This window comes from Pan paniscus, chromosome 13 (assembly GCF_029289425.2).
Source record: "Pan paniscus chromosome 13, NHGRI_mPanPan1-v2.0_pri, whole genome shotgun sequence".
Taxonomy (NCBI): Eukaryota; Metazoa; Chordata; class Mammalia; order Primates; family Hominidae; genus Pan; species Pan paniscus.
The window spans coordinates 21313056-21338124 of record NC_073262.2 but is presented as its reverse complement, the minus strand read 5'-3'; the positions used below and the strand labels follow the sequence as shown (position 1 = coordinate 21338124).

The 25069-nt window shown below is 38.6% G+C and overlaps 1 protein-coding gene across 12 annotated transcripts in view; it reads left to right on the top strand.

Moving 5' to 3' along the window:
• Window positions 1–25069, top strand: part of C13H2orf76 (chromosome 13 C2orf76 homolog) — an 85226-nt gene that overhangs the window by 37272 nt on the left and 22885 nt on the right. For 8 of the 12 annotated variants that reach the window (XR_004670085.3, XR_004670084.3, XR_004670081.3 and 5 more), the window contains 3 exons: window positions 7850–7900; window positions 11561–11598; window positions 17371–17452. Coding sequence is in view for 5 of the 12 variants with exons in the window: in XM_003819138.5 (XP_003819186.2) it covers window positions 7850–7900; window positions 11561–11598; window positions 17371–17452 (171 nt within the window). In the remaining 7 variants the exon portion in view is untranslated. Of the gene's footprint in view, window positions 1–7849; window positions 7901–11560; window positions 11599–17370; window positions 17453–22240; window positions 22455–25069 lie in introns of those variants that run through there. The other 4 variants (XR_004670083.3, XM_057301385.1, XM_034953939.2 and 1 more) reach the window with 2 other exon arrangements.

Below are 25069 nucleotides of genomic sequence, written 5' to 3'. Positions count from 1 at the left end.
CACATGGAGCGTTTATGAATAGTCCAGATTTCATGTTATAAAACAAGTCTTAATCGATTTTAAAGGATTCAAATTAGACAGTGTCTATTTTCTGGCCATAATGGAATTAGATTAGAAATCAATAACAGAAAGATCTCTGGAAAAATCTCCAAATATTTGGAAACCAAATAACACACTTCTAAATAGCCTAAGGGTCAAAGCAGAGATCAAAAGGGAAGGTATTTTGAACTGAGTGGAAATGAATATACAACGTTTCAAATTTTGTGGATGCATGTAAAATAGTACTTAAAAGAAAGTCTATAGTACTAAAACACCTAAATATTAAAAAAGGTTTCAAATCAATGATTTCAGTCTTTATGTTAAGAAACTAGAAACAGAAAAGCAAATGAAACCTAAAATAATCAGAATAAAAGAAATAATAATGATCACAGCAGAAAATAGAAAAACCATAGAGAAAATCCATAACAGTCAAAGTTGATTCTTGGAGATCAATAAAATTGAGTAAACTCTAGCCAGACTGATCAGGAAATAGAGAAGATACAAGTTACCAGTATCAGGAGTGACAGTTGTCATGTCACTACAGACTTTCTACAGATATTAAAAGAATAATAAAGGAATATTCTTAACAATTTAATGCTAATAAATACAGTATCCTAGATAAAGAGGACAAATTGCTTCAAAGACCCAAACTATCAAAGCTCACTAAAAAAGAAACAGCATGAACAACTCTGTATTTTAAAAGGAATTATGGTTAAAAAATACTTCCACAAAGAAAACTCCAGGCCCAGATGGTTTCACTGGTACATTCTACCATATTTTTAAGAAAGAAATAATCTCAGTTCTACAGAGATTCTTCCAGAAGAAGGATGGGAGCCAGGCACGATAGTTCTTGCCTATAATCCCAGCTATGTGGGAGGCTGAGGCAGGAGGTTCTCTTGAGGCCAGAAGTTTGAGAACAACCCAAGCAACATAGCGAGATACTGTCTCTTAAGAAAAAAAAAAGGAGGGGGGCAGAATATTTTTCACCTCATTCTCTGAGGTCATCCTTACCCTGATACCAAACCAGAAAAAGTTGTTGAAAGAAAATAAAGCTACCAGCCAATATCCATCATGAATGGAGATGTAAAAATTCTTGCCCAAACTTTAGTAAATCAAATCCAACAATATTTAAAAAGGATAATACATTATGACTCTGTTAGTCTGTTTGCATTGCTATAAAGGAATACCTGAAGCTGGGTAATTTATAAAGAAAAGAGATTTATTTGACTCTCGGTTCTGTAAGCCATACCCAAAGCTTAGTGCTGGCATGTGCTTCTGGTGAGGGCCTCAAGAAGCTTACTACCATGGTGGAAGGCAAAGGGAAGTCAGCATGCCACATAGCATGCCATATGAGAGAGGCAGCAAGAGAGAGAGAGAGGGAGAAGATATCAGGCTCTTTTTAAACAGCCGGATCTCACGTGAACTAATAGAGGAGGAACGCACCCATTATAGCATGGAGAGCACCAACCCATTTGTGAGGGATCTACCCCCATGACCCAAACACCTCTCACTAGGCTCATCGCCAACATTGGAGGTTACACGTCAACATGAGATCTGGAGGGGACAAAACATCCAAACTATATCAATGACCATGTAGGGTTTATCCTAAGAATGCGATGCTGGTTCCACCAAAAAAAAATCCATGTAATTCATCATATTAATAGTAAAGAAAAGAAAACTATAAGATTATTTTAATTGAAGACAGAATCCAAAATCCATTCCTGCTAAAAACTCTTTTCAAGCTAGGAATAAAAAGGAACTTCCTTTACCTGATGAAGAATATTTATGAAAAACTGTTGCCTAACATCATACTTAATGGTGAAAGACTGAGTGCTTTCCTCCTAAAATAAGGAAGCAGGGACATCTGTTCATCATCACTGCTATTCAACATTGTACTGGAGTTCTAGCCAGTTCATTAAGGCAAGAAAATGAAGTAACACGCAACCCTGTTTGAAAGGAGGACGTGAAACTGTCATTATTCACAGGCAATATGATTATCTATGCAGAAAATCCTATGAAATCTATACAAATGCTACCAGAACTTACAAACGGAGCTTAGCAAGGTTATAAGATATTAAGATATAAGATCAGTGTACAAGAATTAATTGTATTTCTAGTTACAAGCAATATACAGTGGGAAACTGAAAAAAAATGATAAAACATCAAAAAACCTGAAATACTTAGGATACGTTTGGTAGAAGTGTATGACTTTTACTCTAAAAACTTTAAATATCACTGAGAGAAATTTAAAGAGACTTAAGTAAATGGAGAGGTATACTGTGTTCATGGATCAGAAAACTCAAAACTGTTAAGATGTCGTGTGTCCTCAAACTGTGGTATTGATTCCAGTTCCAATCAAAATTTTAGCAGGCTTTTTTTTTCCTTTCAGATAATACCAAACTTATTCTAAAATTTGTAAGGAAAGGCAAAAGACCTAAAATCGTCATAACTCACAAAAAGAAGGAAAAAAGTTGAAGAAATTACACTACCTGATTTCATGACTTACTGCTATAAAACTATAGTAATCAGTACTGCATATGTGATACTGGTGTGTAGATAAACATATACGTTAACGGAAGCGGAGTCCAGAGACAGACACACAGATGTGTTAAATTGATTTTTGCTCAAGGTATTTTTGAGGAGAGTGTAATTTTCCCAAACAAGGTATTAGGACAATTGGATAGCCATATGCAAATAAATGAACCTCAATGCTTACCTCCTACCATATACAAAAATAACTCAAAATTGGCCAAGAACTAAATGTAAAAGGTAAAACTATAAAACATCTAGAAGAAAACAGCAACAAACCTTAGAGACTTTGATTTTGGTAAAAGTTTCTTAAATACAGCACAATAAGCATAAACTATAAAAGAAAAAATCAATTGGGCTTTAGCAAAATTAAAAACTTTTCCTTTTCAAAATACACTAAAAAAATGAAAAACCAAACCACAGATGTGGAGAAGATATTTGTAAAACATACATCCAACAAGGAACTATTAGGAACTATTATCTAGAATAATAAGAATTAAAACCAAAACCTCTTATAACTCAATAATAAGACACACAACACAATTAAAAGTGGGCAAAATATTTGAATGGACACTTCACTAAAGAAGACGTATGTATGGCAGATAAGCACATTAATTAATACTCATCATTAGTCTTTAGTGAAATGGAAATTAAAACCACAATGAGATTACACAACACATCCATAAGAATGACTGAAATTAAAAGGAGTAACCATAGGAAGTTTTGGCTAGGATGTGGAAGAATTGGAACTCTCATATACCACTAGTGGGAGTATGAAAAGGAACAACCACTCTGGAAGATGATTTATCATTTCTTTCCTTTTTTTGGAGACAGTGTTGCTCTGTCTCCCCTAGGCTAGAGTGCAGTGGTGCAACCATAGCTCACTGCAGCCTTAACTCGTGGGTCAAGTGATTCTCCTGCTTCAGCCTCCTGAGTAGCTGAGACTACTACAGACATCATCATGTCTTTTTTTTTTTTTTTTTGAGACAGTCTCGCTCTGTCGCCCAGGCTGGAGTACAATGGCAAGATCTCGGCTCACCGCAACCGCTGCCTCCTGGGTTCAAGCGATTCTCATGTCTCAGCCTCCTGAGTAGCTGGGAATACAGGCACCCGCCACCACGCCTGGCTAATTTTTGTATTTTTAGTAGAGATGGGGTTTCACTATGTTGGTCAGGCTGGTCTCGAACTCTTGACCTCAGTTGGCCCAACCGCCTCGGCCTCCCAAAGTGCTGGGATTGCAGGTGTGTCTTTTTTTAATTTTTATTTTTGTAGAGACAGGGTCTCGCTATGTTGTCCAGGCTGGTTTTGAACTCCCGGACTTAAGCGATCCTCCTGCCTTGAACTCCCAAAGTGCTGGGATTCCAGGTGTGAGCCCCTGCACTCGGCCACCAATTTCTTAGAAAGCTAAACATATACCTATTGTATGATCCAGCCATTCCACTTCTAGGTGGAATGACAGTATGTGCCTGTGAGAATGAAAGTAATTTCCTCCATGTGAATGTTCCCAGCTTTATTTGTAATAGCGCAAGATTAAAAATGACCTTTAGCATAAAGAACATGTATGTTTTTTTCCAGTTCCTTTGCAGGCATCTTTATGTGTATTTTGGTTAAAGCTCTCATCTCACTGGAGTGTGTCTAATGTCTAATCTGTCTTTCTGCCACTGTGGAAGGTAACTGCTTTAGTTCCCACCCTTCTCAGTGCTGCAGGAGGGGATTCGAGAGGGCAGGGTTCTGGTCCCAGCTCTTGACACCTTGGGCTGACCAGGCACTTCTTGAGACCTCAGTGTTCTCCACTGGCAACTGTAGGCATTAAATTATATGTATTCTTTCATGAATATTTTGAGCACATGCTGTGTACCAGGCACTGTTTTAGGTTCTGACAACACAATGAAGAAAACAGGCTGTGGTCCCTGCCCTCATGGAAGCAGTTTGTGATAATTTGTTATGGGCCGGACATGGTCCTAGGTTTTGAGAGGACAGCCCACGTTTTCATCCCGAGGAATTTATAAATTCATAGGAAATAGTGACAAAAATAAGTTAAAAGACAAAACTATAATTGTAAAACCTGTTATGAAGGAAACAATATCAGAGAAGACCCTCGCTTTAGAAGGGTTGTCAGAGGAGATGGCACTTCAGTGAAGATGTAAAGGCAGGAAGAGAATAGGTGCTCGCTGTGTCCTGGTCGTTGTCTCTTCTCTCAGAAGTCTGGATTGAACATAAGACTGATTTGATTTCTTCAGTCGTAGACATCTCTAAATGATAATAGCTTCATGGGGCCATCTGTTCTTCACCTCACGGCTTTCTTCAGGGAGTTTCATTGTCTAATTCAGGAAATATAAATGTCAATACATTAAATGGAATTAATTCTCCTTTCTGATGTTTAATGAATACTTCTTTGGCCCATAATTCACAAATGATGGAGACACAAGAAGAATAAAATGAAGTACATATGCTCTGGTAAGCCTAAGCCAGAGGTTTCAAATTGGTATCTGGCAGGCAAATCCTGCCTCCAGAGAGGTTTCTTTTGGCCTATAGTGTTTTAAAAGTCAAGAAATTTCACCTAAAACCCTAGACTTGTAGCGTTGCCATTTAAATCTTTAGGTGTGGCCACTCCAGGCTCATGTTCCTACAGCACTGTGATCAGTCAGCACTGACTGGCAGAGCCCCCTTTGATGGGCACATGCTCTCAGATCTCACTGCCCCTCCTTGTTTGACCTGCTTCACTTACCTGTTGTCACCTGTCTGGCCTCTGGGTGAATTTGAGTACGAATCATCTCAGGGGTTTTTTTGTTTTGTTTTGTTTTGTGTTTAAATATCTCTGCCTGGGACCAGCCTACCGTGAGTCAGATCCACTCGTGCCAGGCTGGGTGATCCTGACGTGCAGCCGGGGTGAGGACCACACTCCTAGGACCATAGCACTGGCTGGAAACGTACTTTTGTTACAGCATTCACCACTGGAGCACACGCTGTCATGAGTGGGCAGCTCCTCTTTTACTCTGTTCCTGGAATACCTGGTAGTAGGTGCTTTAAATGCTTGTAACATAAATGAATAAATTATATTTTAATTTGATACATATTTGATCTTGAAAAAGCATTAAAAAAAAAAACAACCCACATTTCCTGACCAGGTGTAGTGGCTCATGCCTGTAATCCCAGCACTTTGGGGGCGAGGTGAGAGGATTGCTTGAGCCCAGGAATTTTAGATCAGCCTGGGCAACCTAGTGAAACCTGTCTATTAAAAAAAAAAAAAAATGCCGGGACTATGGGCATGGTGCTGAGCGCCTGTAGTCCCAGCTACTTGGGAGGCTGAGGTGGGAGGATTGCTTGAGCCCAGGAGGTCAAGGCTACTGTGAGCATAATCACACCCCTGCACTCTAGCCTGGGCAACAGAGCAAGACCCTGTCTCAAAAAACCTTCACGTTTCCTAATTTAGACACGTGGATATTTTTTGTTTGTTTTACTTTTCTTTAGTAGGTAACACATTCATGTGGTTTTAAGATCAACATGTAGAAAGGAATATAGTGAAAAGTCTCCTTTACCCTTCTGGTCTCTGTCTGACCAGTGCAGCACCCCCCTGCCCTCCCTACCCCCCACTCAGCAAGTACAAGCAAATCCCACCATAAATTCTCATTTTACCCCCTTTTTACTCAAAAGGTAGCTTCCTAAAAATAATGTTCTCTCATATCTCTTTAGCCTTGATGTAACTTGAAGATCTTATCATGTTAGTAGAGAGCTTTCTTCTTTTTCTTTTAACAGTTGAAAAGTATTTTTCATTGTTTGGGCATATTATGATTTACTTAACGAGTACCTAATTGAAGGACATTTGGACTTTTCCTAACATTTGCTGCTGTGAGCAATGCTGCAGTTAATACCCTTCTATGAATGTCATTTTACACACACTCATGTGTGTAGTATAGTTCTATGATAATAAATTTCCAGCTGGGCATAGTAGCTCATGCCTGTAATCCCAGCACTTTGGGAGGCCAAGGTGGGCAGATTGCTTAAGTTCAGGAGTTTGAGACCAGCCTGGGCAACATGACAAAACCCCATCTCCACAAAAAAATACAAAAAATCGCTGGGTGTGGTGGCATGCACCTGTAATCCCAGCTACTTGGGGGGTTGATGCAGGGGGATCACTTGAGTCTGGGAGGTCGAGGCTGCAGTGAGCCATGTTTGTTCCACTACACTCCAGTCTGGGCAGCAAAATGAGACCCTGTGTCAATCAGTTAATCAATAAATTCGTTCATTCACTCATTGATTCTGAAGTGGAATGGCTAGGTCAAGGAGTATGTGCATATGTAATTTTGAGATATATATATATACTCACACATATATATATATACATTTCTCTGTTAGGTGTTGTACCAGCAGATCTTATTAATTAAAATTAGTACTGGCATTTGGAATATGTTTTTAAAAGAATATTTACTGTGTTTTGTTGTCTTTGCAGAGTTAGAGGAGTTATTTTGTTGGTTATATGAATTTTGGTAGAGTAATAAGATTGTTCTAGATCATTGGTTTCCACTAATGGCCAAAGACCCATAAGGGGCTCTCAGATTCATATGCTAAACAAACATCAGCTATATATATATATATATATATATATATATATATATATATATATATATGTCTCACACAAGCATATTAGTATATATTTTAACTATACATAGATACTGTTGTCTAATGAAATTAAACATTCTTTTAATAGTGTTACTGAAGTCTTAGTTCAGGTAGTAACAACTCAACATCTTGTCAATAGCTCTAATATTTTAGATGGTGATATGCTTTGGCCGTATCCATACCCCAATCTCATCTTGCATTGTAGCTCCCATAATCCCCACCTGTCAGGGGAGGGACCTGGTGGGAGATAATTGAATCATGGGGGTGGGTTTTTCCCATGCTGTTCTTATGGTAGTGAATAAGTGTCGTGAGATCTGATGGTTTTATAAAGGGCAGTTCCCATGCACAGACCCTCTTGCCTGGCGCCATGTTAGACGTGCCTTTGCTCCTCTTTCACCTCCTGCCATGATTGTGAGGCCTCCCCAGTCCATTAAACATTTTTTTAAATAGATTACCTAGTCTTGGGTATTTCTTTATAGCGGTATGAAAATGGACTAATATAGATGGCCCTTGGATTTCGGTGATGTATTCATTCTGTGTTCTATCAGGTTTTTCAAGGTAACTTAGTCTGTAGATAGAAAAGAATAGAACCAAAAGACTGTGCATATTCTATGAGTGTCTATTTGCTTATTGTGTAAAAAAAATAATCTTTCTCTTGTAGATGTCCCTTTAAGGACCAGCCTGCCACCACCATTCAGAAATTATAAATATGGTAACCATTTTTTTATTCTTTTAAAATATATATAAATACAATTTTGCATTAGTTTGTCACAAACTTAAATTTGGTTTTCAAAAATGACTATCTGTAAATAAAAACCAATTTGGAAGTTTATTTAGAAATACAGGAATGCTAGTATATTGCTCAAATGAATTGTAATAGTAAGGAAGTGGTGTATTTGCAAAGAATAGCATGTTTGCCAAAACTATGTTTAAAATGAGTTTCTCTGCCAGGTAATTAGAAAAGGAAAAATGATTGAAGACTAAGAATTAAAAGAAGGGATTTAACATTTTAAATGCCAATAATTTGAGCATGTTATATAGTAGTTTTATGTGTTACAATTGATGATTTAAAAATGGAGTAATAAGGTAAGAAGCTAGATGTCATTCATTATTTGTTATAAAGAGGGCACAGTTATTAACCTTCAGCAGAGTGACACTCACCAAACTTTGAATTTGAGACTTCATTTGAAAGGTATGATGCACCTAATAAATATTTCTGTTAATTGGTGCAGACATTTTAAAGTATAAATTTTTTATTACCTTAGATTTTTTTTTGGAGTGGCTTTTCATTCTGTTCTCATTTGATAGAACAACTTATGACCTAAAATCCTTTGAAATCACAATCTTCGCCGTGTGTATGCATTTTAATATCCAGAAACTAATTGTGAGGTTATAAGGGGTAGTGAAGCAGAAGTTGAAGGCACTGAGTGGAAAGTACTTTGATTTATTGGGCTTAAAGAATTTACATACTCAATATTGAATAAGATAAAGGAATAGAAAGGATGATTAAGGTAAATATGAAACTTCTCAATTGTGGCTTTCAAGGCTTTCAAAGTATAATGTCTTGAAATATAGCCTTAAACTTGAATCAACTTACAGATGCCATTTTAAATTAGAATAGTTACATATGGTTTCCTTTTTTCATGGTGTGTGTGTGTGTGTGTGTGTGTGTGTGTATCTATCTATATGTCTATGTGCAAAGCTGTGTTCCATGTAAGTTCTTTTGAAAGAAATTTTAGATAATGAAAGCGTTAGAATATCCAAGTTGCTAAGCATTATTGTGGTAGATAATGTACCTTTTAGACTATTCTATCTTATTAACATCCTTCTGCCCTAGTATTTCTATACTATTCAGATGAATTGGCAGAAAAAATGAATACATTTATTTGTGAAGAAATTATAGAACCACTCGAGTTTTGATAGGCTTCAAGTGGCTTTGTCTGAACTTGGCTGTTTAACAATCTTCTGCTTTCTGTTGAACAAGAAAGGCTGCAGTGTTATTTTCACCTGTCATTGTCATCCGGGACTGCCACCTCACGGTCTGCGGGACAGGGCACTTTGTTAGGTATTCGGGAGTGGAAAGAGTGTGGAGTCAGATTTCAGTTTTGCCAGTCACTGTCTCCCTACCCTTTGGCAAAGGGCTGGTTCTCTCTGCCACCAAGAGCCTGAGATATCTCAGAGCCCTCCTCCCATTTAATTGGCATCCACATCTATTATTGATTTACCACGCATGCTACTTATCTTAAATCCCTATCGCCTAGACATGACGCATGAGGGCACACAAGAATGTAGTTGTTGTACAGTGTGGGCTGCTCATCCCTCTCTGTTTCATAAAGCTGTGTGTGATGCTCCACAAATACATGATGATATTTTTATGAGGTTGCTTTCCTCAAGGAATTTGTATTAAGAAAACAATGCCCACAGGTGTTGTTTGTGATAATTATGAGGATTATTTGAAAGAAGCAAGAACAAGGGAAGCAGCTTATTCAACACAGAAAGGGACAGTAATACATCTCTCTGCTGGTTTGTCATTTCTCCTTTCTTACCCACTCCTCAGGTCACACCCCTTTCTGTTGGAGAGAAAAATCTGGCAAAAACTTCTCTTCAAAACATTTCTTTTTCTGCTAAAATATGTAGCCGTTTAATTGTGTGTTTGCCAAACCTATTAGAGCAGCAGGATTTCTAGTTTAAAGACTCATTAGCAAAATATATAGAACAGGATTAATATTTAGTAAGGTCAGACTATAGTTTTGCAGGTTGATTGCAACAGACTTTGAGCTCCTGTTATTTTAAAAATACTATTGGCTTCTCTCACTTGTCTCAAATAATAAACATATCTATAGTAAGAAAAAGGACATGATAGGTAATTTGGAATACTAGATAAGCTGAAAGTCAACTTTGTTTATTTTCTTACACACATTTTAAGCTTATTTTTAGCAATTATGGTTTATTTACATCCCTAATATGCATATTTTACTTAGGTTAGATTTATTTTTATTTCTTAGGAATACAGAGTTACTGAGGATTATGTTGACCTTGTATAAAAAATTACAAGGCCAGGTGCAGTGGCTCATGCCTGTAATCCCAGCACTTTGGAAGCTGAGGAGGGCAGATCACCTGAGGTCAGGAGTTCGAGACCTAGCCAACATGGTGAAACCCTGTCTTTACTAAAAATACAAAAATTAGCCAGGTGTGGTGGTGGGCGCCTGTAATCCCAGCTGCTCGGGAGGCTGAGGCAGGAGAATTGCTTGAACTTGGGAGGTGGAGCTTGTAGTGAGCTGAGATCATGCCACTGTACTGCAGCCAAGGTGACAGAGCAAGACTCCATCTCAAAAAAAAAAAAAATTGCAATAGATAACTGAAAGTTGACTATTTAAAATAATGGGCAAATTCAGAGTGCTAGTTCTTATCTAGATAGCCACCTTATTGTGTATTATGAGAACATAGTTAAATAAGGTCTGTTTTAAAAACAGATCCTTTCATTTCCTGTCACTGTTGGAATTCCTTGTTACAACGTGATTGATAGGAATGAGTTTTAGTTTAAGTTTGGGAGTTTATTCAATAATACACTGTAATCATAATGCATTCATTAAATGTTTAAATAAAAACGAGTGAAGAATCGGAAACTTTCTGAATTTCAACCTGTTGAATGGCTGCGTAGATTATGTAATTAAGGGCTGATTGTTGCTGAGTTCGAATTTTACCCAAGTGTGGAGAAATTACTTACTGGAAGTGCACAGTGTAGCCTGACTTCAAGATAAACAAATTAAGGAGTGAAGTTGGGTTTGAATAGAGCAGATTAAATGGTGTGAGCCTGTGCAGTATTTGCAAACCAAGAGACAGATAGTGATATTCCTGGGGCATTAGCAGCCTTGCTCAGATTCCCGGTGGTCCTAGATACAGTGTTTGAATTCTGAGAGTGGCAACACCTGTATCATCATTTGCTCTCTTGTCATTATATCTCATCTGAATAGATTTTTTTGAACTGCATTTGCTAATGTCTATTTTAAGACTTTTTTTTTTACATTATTTGCTAATCCTGTTCTGTAGTGACTCCAAAAAAACAAGGTACAGTAATCTGGTTTGCTTGTCTTCCATTCTAAGAAAAAATGTGCTGAGTTGACAAAAAGTTCTGACACACACTGCTGTGTGTCAAAGACCAAGGCTTTAAAAGATAAAGATCTTTTACTTCAGTTTTAATGATCTACAGAAGTAATTTTTCTTTTACTGTATAGTATATTTCTAAATGAGTCTGGTTATAAAACAAGGACTTACATTTCTCAATTTCGTAGCCACCCTCCACCCATTTTAATAATTTGAAAAGAAGTTTAGAATAAACTGTGTAAAAAGATAACTTGCTTTTTTCTTTCAGATACACTAAAGATTATTCATCAAGCACATAAATCAAAGGTATGTTCCACAGGTACAGTATCTGGCACATAGCAAGTAATCAATGTTGGTTGAATTTGTGAATAAGTGAATGAATACATGTACATCTAAAATATTTCCCATTATAATAGCGCTTTTTATTTTGTAGGTACCCTTTTTACTGCCTTAGCTTTTTCATTGAAGAAAAATAAGCTATTTCCCTGTTAGTGGTAGATCCTTTTTAAAAAAGTGTTAATTAAAAAAAGTATACCATATTTTGTTTATCAAGCACATGTTTAACATAAAATAAGCACAAAACTTGGAAAAGTAAATTCAATTTACAGATAAAAGAAACTGCTTATTATCTGGCAATCCAGTGTCTTTGATTTTCTTAATTCTGTACCAGAACAAAAGGGCCAGATGCAGACACAAATAATTCACTTGTTCTAATTTGATTCTTGCTGTGTATAAGAGAAGGCACAGAACTGTGGCTCTGGGAACACACCTTTTAGCTCCACCAAGACCACGGCCTGCAATCCTGAAGTTGTCTTACCTTTCCCAAAGAGAGCTGTTTATTTATGGGTTTGTTGTGTGTTTATATTTCTGTTTTTTTACTTTTTTAGAGTAACGTTTTTATGAAGCCACAATCAAAGATTTGTTTATCATACAGACAGAACAGAGTGATCTTTTTTTCTTTAATCTCTGGCCTTCTATAGAGTCCTCATTAAAGCAGTAATCTTCCTGTATTATATAAACTACTCAAGAACAAGATATTATTTGTCATATCCCAATACCTAGCACAATGCCTGGCTCATAGGAGTTTTTCCATAACAATTTTTGAATGAAGTATTTATTAATTCATTTTATTTCATTGTCTTCTGTAGTCGTAGATGTACTCCATACACTCAATCACCTTTCAGATAAATGTGTATCACAGATCACAAGAAAATGGCATGAGGGTATGTCTGTTGACCATTGATTAGTAACTGTGTTTTAAAATTTATGTTATTTAAAAAATTTTTTTGTGGCTTAAAACAACACACATTTATTCTCCTACAATTCTGGAGGTCAGAAGTCCAAAATCAGTTTCACTGAGCAAAAGTCAAGGGTTTAGTAGGCTTGGTTCCTTCTAGTAACTTTATTTTTTATACCAAGGATCGTATATGCCAGTTTTACAATATCCATTGTGAAATGCCTCAAAATGTCATGCTCACACGTGTCTGGGGCTGTGGTATGGAATCTGCCCTTTTGATTGGCACTAGAATGTGTGGCCACCATATTTGGACTTCCTCCAATTTCTCTCCTCTGGGACAGGAATGTTTTCAACCTCATTCCTAAAATGTAGAGAATAGGTAATGTTCTGTATTTTTATGTATTATATACATCTAAAATACAAATACAAATATAAAATAAAGTTAAAATAAAACAATACGCTCTTCAAAAAGGTTGTAAAGCAAAGTGAGTCCCCATTCTCCATTCATCGCTGCATGTTCTACATCATTTGGCTTTTCATATGCTCATGTTTCCAAAAAGGAGTAAGTAGTAAATTATTCCTTTATCTTAGTGGAGACATAGTTCATCATGTTCAAATTATCAGTGTTATAACATTTAAAAAATCTGGAAATTATCCTGTCATCGGAAGACAAAACAATCTTAGAATTGTTACTTATATTTAAGACATATGTTTCACACTGGCAGGTTCTCGTTATAAAATTAGGGCTTGTTTTTCCAGCTGAACAATGTATTTGTTTAAGGGAGGACTCCCAAAACAATTAAGTCACTCAGAGTGCTTCTGGAATCTGGCTTTATAAACTTTCATCCAAATCATAACAATGCTAGTTAAGATGCCCTGGGGATGGTTCTGCAAGTTTCTGCTTCAACTTTTCTAAGGGAAGAGTTCAATATATTTTCACAGATACGGTTTTGAAACTTCAGAGAAACTTCATCCACATGTCCTCATTTGTGCCTTATCCAGTTCACAGTCATTTTTCTCATTTCCAAGTTATTGTTCTCCTTTCATTTTCTATTTCCCATCTGCGGGGCCTGTGGCATTGCTGGCTTGGCCTGTTAGTGTTCCAGCTCAGCTGTAATTTTAATCTCCTTCGTCAGCTGAAAGGAGAGACTTCTAAATAATTCCTTTGTCTTAATGAACTCATTCATAAAAGGCATTTTCCCCATTTCCCTAATTTTCTGGGCTTAGAGACTTTCCTAATTGCAGTTACTACGTATCCTCAGAAATTTCTTCCCATTCCCACAATAAAAAGACTGACTGGATACCTTCCCACCCGAGCCTCCTCTGTGTGTGTGTGTGTGTGTGTGTATGTGTGTGTGTATTATGGATGGTAATCAGTGGTGTGTTTATAAAGTCGGAATACTTTCTATTAAAAAGATTGAAATAAAAACTTTAATTTCCATTTTATGTGTGGAAGTCATATCCTGGAACAAACTTTATAAGAAATGTGCAAGGTCTTTAAACAGAAAACTTAAAATGCTGCTGTCCTTCCTCACCCCTCATCACACACACACTTGAAAATACGAATCTAAACTCTGCGATTAATTTTTCAGACCCATTAAAGTGAACTCCTCTCAAGATCTGTGCGTTTTATTGTGTGAAACTGTACTTCAACTTAACAACAAAACAAAACCTGCTATGAGAGTTCCAAAATAAGACTTAAATAGAAATGCTTAGGATATTTTGAATAGGAAGATACAACAGCGTAAAATCAGTTCTCTCTTAATTTACATATTTAATGCTGCCCCAATAAAATACAATACTTGTGTTTATATGTAAACTAAATAAGCTGATTTTAAAATCAGTATGTAAAAAATAATAATAATCAGGAGAATTTTGAAAAAGAGAAATGAGAGTAATTAGCTCTAACATATAAGACATGTTATAAAACGATAATAATTAGAACAGTATGGCACTGTCACATGAACTGGTAGTTTAAGGGCACAGAATTAAAAGTTCCAAAATAGACCCCAATATTTCCAAATATGGAAATTGAATGTATAGTAAATATGGCATTTCAAGTTTGTAAAGAAAAGATGGAGGACTCAATAAATAGTATTTGAATAACTGTGTAAACATCTAAAAAACAGCTAAGTTGAATCCATGTATTTTTCTTTATGCCAAAATAAATACCCCTTGGATTAAAAAATTAAACCCATAGATGAGGATAGAGATGAAACAGATGGAACATGACTTGATAATTTGTTCAAGTTGGGTCCTGGGTACAGGGCAGGGGGTTTATTACACTATTCTGTATCTATCGTATATTTGAAGTTCTCCACGATGAAAAATTCAAAAAATGAAATTCTTAAAAATATTTGAAGAGAACAGGGAATTTAAAAAATCTTGGAGTGAAGAAGGGCTTTCTAAATATGACAGAAAACTGAGAAACGATATGAGATTGATACATTTTACTTCATTCACTAACTTATTTATTCCACGAAAATTCATTTAACACCTTCTATGTAAAAAAAAAAAAAACAAAAAAACACTGAGAAAAAGCAAGGAACAAATGAAAAGTGGGGGAAATTTTTCTAACTTACAGAAAAGGCCGAATTTCCTTAGCATGTGAAGATGCTCTAGACTCTACAACTCTATTGGAAAAATTAGCCTACAATTCCATTAAAAAATAGAAAATATTCAGAACTTTAAGCATAGTAAAATACAAATTAAGACTATACTTAATCCACACCTTTCAGATTGGCAAGGATCAGAAGGCTTTGCTAACATACTGTGTTGGGAGGCTGTGGGAAACAGGTCCTCTCAGTGGTCCCAGTCCTCTCTGGAGAACTAGATAGCTGGTGGATGGGGATTGGAAGGAGACTGACTTTTCACTTTCTATTCATATATGCTTGGAGAACTTTGTATAATGAGTAGATATTACTTATTGTTTTTTGTTTTTTTTTTTTTGAGACACAATCTCACTCTGTTGCTCAGGCTGGAGTGCAGTGGCATGAACACAGCTCACTGCAACCTCTACCTCCCAGGATCAAGATATCCTCCTGCTTCAGCCTCCTGAGTATCTGGTAGTATAGATGTGTGCCACCACACCCAGCTAATTAAATAAAACTTTTTTTTTTTTGTAGAGATCGGGTCTTGCTATCTTGCTCAGGCTGGTCTCAAACTCCTGGGCTCAAACAGTCCTCTTGCCTTGGCCTCCCAAAGTGCTGGGATTACAGACTGTATTACCTATTCTAAAATGATTTTTTGAGTAAAGTATTTTTTCTTTTAATCTGTATGCTCTGGAGTTTTAAGCCCCTGTGCTCTGCAGTGAATGAGGTCCATAAACCCTGCGCGGCTTGGGCTTCTGATTTGGCTGCTGAGAGGCCTTTCTGTTGACTCTCTGTCTCAGCTGTATTCTACAAATAGAATATGTTGCTAAACAGGTGTGTTCTGGTTGACAAGTGGTGCTGTGTGCCACTAGTGGTTATCTCTTTGTGCTATTTAGGGGCAGATAGCAACTTTTTTTTTTTTTTTTTGAATGGAGTCTTGCTCTGTCGCCCAGGCTAGAGTGCAGTGGTGCAATATCAGCTCACTGCAAGCTCCGCCTCCCAGGTTCATGCCATTCTCCTGCCTCGGCCTCCTGAGTAGCTGGGACTACAGGCACCTGCCACCGTGCCCGGCTAATTTTTTTGTATTTTTAATAGAGACGGGGTTTTACCATGTTAGCCAGGATGGTCTCGATCTCCTGACCTTGTGATCTGCCTGCCTCGGCCTGCCAAAGTGCTGGGATTACAGGCATGAGCCACCGCACCCAGTCAATAGCAAGTTTAAATTTTCACTTGTATTTATGAGTCTCACTGGATTTGTAAATGTCACTGGAGAGCACTCTCATTTACCCCCACCCCAAATCACATAGAGAAATATTCCAATTAATGTGACATGGAACCAGATGTTTTTTAGCTTGGGCAAGGTTTTTAGATATGTGGACTTCTGGCCGTTTGAAGTATACTTGTGGCCAGGTGTGGTGGCTCATGCCTGTAATACCAGTATTTTGGGAGGCCAAGGTCAGAGGATCACTTGACCTCAGGAGTTTGAGACGAGCCTGGGCAATATAGTGAGACCCTGTCTCTACTAAAAATAAAAAAAATTAGCCAGGCTTGGCGGCACATGTATGCAGTCCCAGCTACTCAGGAGGCTGGAGATGGGAGGATTGCTTGAGCCTTGGAGACTGAGGTTGTAGTGAGCCATAATCACGCCACTGCACTCCAGCCTAGGTGACAGAGTGAGACCCTGTCTCGAAAAACAAAACGAAAAAAGGAAGTATACTTGCTTCTCTCAGAAGTCGGACTGGCCAGAGCTGGAAGCTCAGCTCTGTCACTGACCAGGTGAGGATGGCAGAAGATGATGATGATGATGCAGCAAAAGAACAGTGACAGCTAAGAGAGAGTGCTCACCCTGCGGCCGGCACTGCTGAGGGTTTATATGCCCCATCCTGTCACCCTTACCACAGGTGATGAGGAAGGGGCCTCTCCTCCCCTTTTCTACCGATGGGGAAATCGAGTCCTAGAGAGGTTGTGTAGCTTGTTGAGAACACACAGCTGGGTGCTGGTGGAGTCTGGATTTGCATCCTGATCTGACTTCACGCCCATGCCACGGAACTGTCCCCACTGCTTTATGTGGTGCGTGAGCTCGGCAGGACCTCACTGTGCCTCTGTTCACTGCCCTCATTACGGCCAGGGCAGTGGAATCTACTTAGATTATTGCTGTGCTCAAAGTTACAACTCTGTGTCTTTGAGAAGTCTCACCAAACAAACCCATGTAAGTACTGATAAAATGCAGATTTTCTTTTTTTTTTTTAGACAAATGAACTTGTGCTGAGTTTGGAAGATGATGAAAGACTGCTGCTGAAAGAAGACAGCACTCTGAAAGCAGCTGGAATCGGTGAGGAAGGGGGCCTTGTGTTGCTGGAGGGGGAACTCTGCCGGCCTATCCTGAGGCCTGGCTGATGGTATTTGGATAACTCACTGGAAAGTAAATGCTGTCCTTGGTCCCCCTGACACTGCCCGGTAACTGTTCAGAGGAGGAGGATGAGAGTGATGTGCATTCCGATCTCTTGGCTGAGGACAGTAGGTGTCTGCTCTCCAAATATGCAGAATGCAAATGGCTGTTTTCAGAAGGTATGCTCAGAATTCTCCTGAGGGTCATTTTAAGTGACGGGTTGTTAGTACCACGTCTACTTACTCTTATCATTGTCACTTGAGCCGATGGTTGGAGAGAAATGGACATAGTAAGAACTAATGAGGAATAATGAAACGCATTGTTGGTATCACATGCAGTGTGGTTTTTGATAGTCTTCCGAATCACTCAGGGCCCACCAAGGCATGGAACTTAAAATAGGAACCTGGTGTGTGCAGCTGAAAAGTACCTGATTGGGCCTTCCAGCCTAGAGTGTGCATGTGGTTTTATTCTAAATAGATGTTATGTGACATGTTTTGTGACCATTAGATGTCACTGTTATTCTACGTATATGTACACCTAAAGCTGATCTGGCAGGAGAGGGAGTGGAGATTGTCGGGGAGGTCTGAGTGGTTAAAGGCAGTGTGCCCCTCACACACCTCTGCGGTTGGTGACAGATGCAGTGTCACAAGCCATGCTTCTTCTTAATTATTTATTAATTAATTTATTTTTTGAGACAGAGTCTCACTCTGTCGCCCAGGCTGGAGTGCAGTGGTGCAGTCTCGGCTCACTGCAACCTCCATCTCCCGGGTTCAAGCGATTCTCCTGCCTCAGCTTCCTGAGTAGGTGGGACCACAGGTGTGCACCACCACGCTTGGCTAATTTTTGTATTTTTTTAGTAGAGACAGGGTTTCACTATATTGGCCAGACTGGTCTCGAATTTCTAACCTCAGGCGATGTGCCTGCCTCGGCCTCACATTGTTCATAATTATTTATATGCACTTGTTAAGGAACACGGTTAGTGAGGTGCACATTGGGAGCCTGGATTTTTTTTTTTTTGACGAGTATTATTTTGAGTTACTTTAATCACGTGTATCAGGAATTTACTTCTGATTGATTCACGTGATGAGCATGAGTTCCTGACATAGATCTTCTGAGTTAAATAGGATCTTAAATACCATGTTGTGAAATCTTAGACTTGATTTCTGTGTTGATGTCTACAATATTTACTAGAATATTCTTGTCTTTCCATGTTATGAATATGTAAGGTTGTTATTTTGAAGAATGATTTTAAATTTGGCATTTGTTTCTTTAAATGCTATTATATTATTGTAGCAGGTGGCACCTTTGTGATTGGGGCATGTAGCACCCATAAGGTAGCCCTGCTTGTTGTTAAAGCATAAAGCATAATGAATATTACAGACTGATATTAATGGGGGTGTTGACAGACAGCTCCATGGAAAACACTGGAGAATCCAAAAATGAAAAAAAGAGTAACATTTCACAGGATGATAAAGTTGACATTTCAAATAAGTGAGGAAAGAATGATTTAGCCAGAAAATTATATCAAGCCCATTGCCAAAGCATTCAGGAAAATAAAATTCAAACTCGTATCTCATCTCTGTTTTTATTACAAAATAAATTCTAGATGGGTTAAATGTTATAATGTAAAAAAATTTTTTAAAAAGAAAGTGTAGTTCAATAATTTCATAATCTTGGGAAGGAGAAGAGTTTTCCAAGCATGAGCTCAAAGGCAGAAGCCATAAAGGGGGAGAAGTGATAAATTTGACTACCTATAAACTAAAAACTGTAAACACAGTTAAAGGAGAAACAATAAACTTTGAAAAATATCTGCAGCATATACAACAGATAAAAAGTTATTAGCCTGGGGTCGGGCGTGGTGGCTCATGCCTATAATCCCAGCACTTTGGGAGGCTAAGGCGGGAGGATCACTTGAGGTCAGGAATTCGAAACCAGCTTGGCCAATATGGTGAAATCCCATCTCCACTAAAAATACAAAAATTAGCCAGGTGTGGTGGCACACGCCTGTAATCCCAGCTACTTGGGAGGCTAAGGCACGAGAACGGCTTGAACCTGGAAGGTAGAGGGTGCAGTGAGCTGAGATCATACCACTGCACTCCAGCACAGCACTCCAGCCTGGGCAACAGAGTGAGACTCTATCTCAAAAAAAGAAAAAGAAAAAGAAAAAGAGAAAAAAAGAAAAGTTACTAGCCTGACTTTATAAAGAGCCCTTGTAATTCCTATGAAAAAGAAAAATTCTATTGATAGAAGAAATAACTCACATATAAAAAATAGCTCCACCTTATTAGGAGAGAATGAGTACTTATTAGAAATGAGTACATAGATGCTGTTTTATGTAGTAGAGTCTAGTGTTAAGACTCTAGTCTGGGGCCAGGTGCAGTGGCTCATGCCTGTAATCCTAGCAGTTTGGGACGCCAGGCTAGTGGATCGCCTGAGGCCAGGAGCTCTAGATTAGCCTGCACAACATAGTGAGACCTCATCTCTATGAAAATAACAGAATCCAGAGCCAGAGTGCTTGGGTCCAAAACCTGATTCTGTCTTTTACTGTCTGGGTGACCTTGGACAGCAGCAATTGTTATAAGATTAGCAGACATGAAAAAAGTGGCATTGTCCAGGGGAGTTCAAGGTGTAGGAAAATGGATACTCTTATACCACCGTCGGGAATGAATACGACCTTGAATTTTCTGTGGGTCGGTTTGACCAATAAGACTTTCTCAAGTTTGAATTTCAATGGTACTTGTTTCTAAGCCAACAGGGACAAGCTGTGAGGTTGTGCTAGGTCTTCAGAGGGGTGGTGGGGTTAGCCCTGACCTTCCCTGTATGTGAAGCACTGATGTAGAGCTTGATTTATTGAATAGAAATAGAACATACTGTGTGATACCATTATTGTTTGGGTTTTTTTGTTTTTGTTTTTGTTTTTGTTTTGAGACCAGAATCTTGCTCTGTCGCCCAGGCTGGAGTGCAGTGGCACAATCTCAGCTCACTGCAGCCTCCACCTCCTGGGTTTAAGCAAGTCTCTTGCCTCAGCCTCCTGAGTAGCTGGGATTACGGGTGTGCACCACCATGCCCAGCTAATTTTTGTATTTTTTAGTAGAGACCGGGTTTTGCCATATTGGCCAGGCTGGTCTCGAACTCCTGACCTCGGTGATCCACCTGCCTTGGCCTCCCAAAGTGCTGGGATTACAGGCATGAGCCACTGTGCCCGACCCCATTATTGTTTTAAAATGTTTAAAGTATACATGTAAGATTATTGTTTATGCGTATATGGAGAAAAGATCATACGCCAAAATTATAGAAATGGTTTCTTGAGGTGGTGGCATTGCCAGTAATTGATATTCTTCTTTCTTTTCTGTATTATCTAATTGCTTTTATGGTGATTTAAAAATTTTTCTACAGTTTACATGTATTCCTTGTAATTAAAGAACGAATTTTTTTTAAAAGTATAAACCCATGAAGTTGGGGAAAATCGGTTAGAATGAAGGCTGTGTGCTTTGCTTGCTTTCTGTAAGCCTCTTATGCTCTCTGAAACTCTATTTTGTTTTCTGTAAAAACAGAATAATGAAACCTATTCTAGAAGGTTGTCATAAAGCTTGTGTAAAACAATGAAGGCGTCGGGAGTGATGTGTGTAAAAGGCCCTCAGGAACAACTGCTTTGTTTGGAAACTGTCCTGGAGAAGGCAGTTGGCAAATGTTTTGACTTTACTAAAATATTGAGTTGTTGGTCTTGTGATTAATTTCAAACTGACTTATGTAATGAACCATCTGTAAAGGTGAGAAGCAAATCCCTCTTTTTGTCTTCTTACTTTAAGGCTATTGGTCCTGGATCAGAGTCAGATTATTTTCCCAGATTCTCCACTCATTTCAGGGTGGTGTGAGGACTCCAAACTGCCCTCCGAAGTCCGAACTCCGGCAAGCCAGCAACCCTGGGCTTGGGGTGATTTGGGTCCCTGCAGGGAGTGATTTTCTCTTTGTTATCTAGAGTGGTGTTGCTATGCTCTTGGGGACAAGCTGAGGTTATACCTGGGGAAGGAGGTGAGGGTACCTGGAGAGCAACAAAAAATTCTAGTGAGAATTGAGTTGTGAAAATGATACTTGAAATGTGATTTTTTTTTTTTTTTTAAGACAGAGTCTCTCTCTGTCGCCCAGGCTAGAGTGCAGTGGCGCTATCTCGGCTCACTGCAACCTCCGCCTCCCAGGTTCAAGTGATTCTCCTGCCTCAGCCTCTGAGTAGCTGGGATTACAGGCATGTGCCACCACGCCCGTCTAATTTTTGTATTTTTAGTAGAGACAGGGTTTCACCACGTTGGCCAGGCTGGTCTTGAACTCCTGACTTCAAGTGATCTGCCCACCTCGGCCTCCCAAAGTGCTGGGATTACAGGCGTGAGTCATTGTGCCTGGCCTGAAATATGTGATTTTTCTAGGGAATTTTCCCTCCCTCAGTGCCGTGTCTGGTTAGATTTTTAAGAGGTTTAAGAGAAAAATTCGAAGTCATCTCTGTCTCCCTTTTCACTGCTTGATCTTGCTGTAGAGCTGTCACTCTGCTATCACAGCCAGTTGCCATGGGAATAATGCCAGGGTAACAAATTTATCGTTAGGACTTTTCTGCAGTAGTCATGAAAGGAAAAGAAAGGCTGCAAGTGGGAAAATTAGGGGAAAAAAACGTGTTTGAAGATTTCTTTTCTCAGGGAGAGATTCTCTAGTTCATCCTTTGGCTTTTTATCTGCACTGCAGATCCCCGTGGAACATTCTACACCTGACGTCAGTGGAAGTTTTTGCTTGTGGACCCAGTACGAAAATACGTACTTCAGAAAGATTTGCTCAGTAGAAGCAAGAAGAGACTTTTACCTAGAAATGTTACTTATAATTTTTTGTCAGCAATTGTAGTTTTATGGGCTAATTCCCCTAAGTAATAAATTTACATGTAAGCTTTTTTTTTTAAGTGTTATTTTCTCTCTTTCATTTTGCTACATTCTACTACTGTTGTCTTTCGAATCTGGTCTGGTTTAAGAGAGCAATTGTGGCCGGGTAACTCTTCCAAAGACAGTTGTGTTTCATTGGAAACATTTTAAAACAAGATACAGTGGCCAAACTGTAAGTGTTTATCTGAGGGAAGCATTCTCGGCAAGCCAGGTCCTGTAATAATTCCAGAACTCCCTCGTGGTTTGTTTTCATTTTGCGTGTCACTTCTGTCATCTGCCCCCAACCGGAACCCTGTCGTTCACGCCTCGCCCCTTTGGGTGATCTGGTCTGTACAGCTAATATTGTGGGATTCTGTGGCTCCCCCTTCTCTTTTGGGATGATGTTTGATTTGTGTTTCCTTAAGGCGTGGGTCCCCTTCCCTTTCTTTTTCTGGGTAGCAATATTTTAGGTCATGCGTGTTTTCTTCCTTTGACAGTATGTTATGGTGGCCGTTCTTCACTCTTACATAGAAACAGTGATAATCTGGTTACTCGGTAATGTGGGTGTCGGACCCAGGAAACTGGGGGATTCCAGAAGCAGGACTCAGAGTGAACCTCTGTAGAGTGTTTCCCGTTTTACCTTCCCACACCATGGTGGAAATTACAGGCATGTACCCAGTCTATCAAAGACCGAGGTTTTTTGTTGTTGTTGGTGGTGGTGGTGGTGGTTTTTTTTTTTTTTTGGCTAGTTGTTTTCTTCAAACTGTAGTTTGAAATCTTCTCTGCCAGCAGATCCAAAACAAATATTTGAAGCAAGTCATGAAGTAAAAGGCACAGCACTTGGGACGTCTGTTGGTGATGAAAACTTAGAAATATAACTCAGCTGTGAGCACAGCTGTGAATGATTTATAGATTAGGATTTTATGACATTTGGGAGGCTAGGCTATACTCCTAGAGTGGGAGAGAGGGTGAAACTTTGTCCTTTTGGTCTCAGATTGCCATAGAAGCCACACCTCGCCCTTCCTGTATTTTTTTTTGTCAACAGTGTGCAGTTATTGTCACATGTCAGCTTCCAAGATTGTGGATTTTCTGTACCACAAAATCAGTGCGCGTGTCTCAGTCTCCTTTTTTCCAGACAACAGGGGCTGCGCCTCATACTACGTTGGTGCTGAGTAGCATGAGGCTAGGGACTCAGAACATACGGATAAATCCTTGTTGATAGATGAGTTTATTGAGATAAATTAGTTTAAGAGTTTAAATACATTGCATTTAATTTTTCTTGGGATTTTATACTTAAAATCGATTGTTCTTATATTCTTTCATTTAAAGTCATTATCATTATGTTCCTGTTAAAGTTGTGTGTGTGTGTGTGTGTGTGTGTGTGTGTCTTGTCTGTCTGTCTGGAAGCATTATAAAATGATTAATTTTATATCCAAAGTTTGAAAGCCCTAGCTTGTGTTTATTTCATTAAACTTGAACATCAGTATTAAAAGGATCCTACAAATGTATTTGGAGGGTTCTTGGTTTCATTTGATAGTAAGACGAAGGGATGAAGTGGCAGTGTATTTATTGGATTTTAGATTGCACGTTCATTTCAGATTCCCATGCCAAGGCACTCTGCACCTGACTGCACTGCCGCCTGCAGCACATTTAATTTAAAATCAGGTGCCCTGGGGGACCAGCACAAGGTAGACTTCCTGAGGGTTCATCCCCAGCCAGTTTTAAAGGAGCCATTTTAAATAGTATTTGGGAAGCAGGAATTTAAGGGATAATGGTGGAAAGTGATTATGTAGAAACCTTAAAAATCATTTATAATTGGTTTTCACATAAATTGGCAAATAAATTTGCAGCATAAGTCCCTGAAATCATTCTCTGAAACATTTTCCACAGAGTCTTACAGATGTAAGAAAACATTATATTCTACTTCTGCTTAAGGACCACATTACTAAAATTTAAAACCCATTTAATGTTTTACTTTCGAATGTTTGGAGTAAATTTTAATTTGTGTGTTTTCCGATTTGTTAAGGGTGAAAAATTTTTTAAATCAGCCTGAAGTATTATAGTTTAACCCATTTGTTTACCTAGATTTCCTGAAAACAAGTGCAGTCATCTGAAAATAAAATCTTTACACTGCAGACTCTCATTTTGAGTCTACATTATGAGAGCTAGCATAAATGCCTTATGTAAATAATGGATTGATGTTTAAGTTAACTGGACCCAAAAGAACCTATGTGTCAAAACAGAACTGCTTAGTCCTTGCTTTCCAGCAGCTTCTCTGAACCTACTATTGCTGAAGAGCCACACAACATATTAGTTTCTCAAAAGGGGTTCAGATAAATGTCAACTGCAGTAAGTGAAAATTGTAATTACAGTTAGCGTGGACTGAGCGAAGTGCTGTGTGGGCAAAGCGCTGTGTAAAGTTCTGTATGTAAATAGCACATCACAGATAAAACCTTGCTCTGTGATTATTAAGAACAGGGTGTCTTTTGCTCATTCTCCATTAGAAGGTTGATTAGAATCACTTGCAAATTATATACATCTACCTCTGGGCATGCTTTCCTTCAAAAAAGGAAATCCCAGGAGCTTTTTCTATAAGGGATAGATTTCCAAATATCTTTGAATATTAAAGTTTTTGAAGCTCTCTTTCTTGATTTTCTTTTTC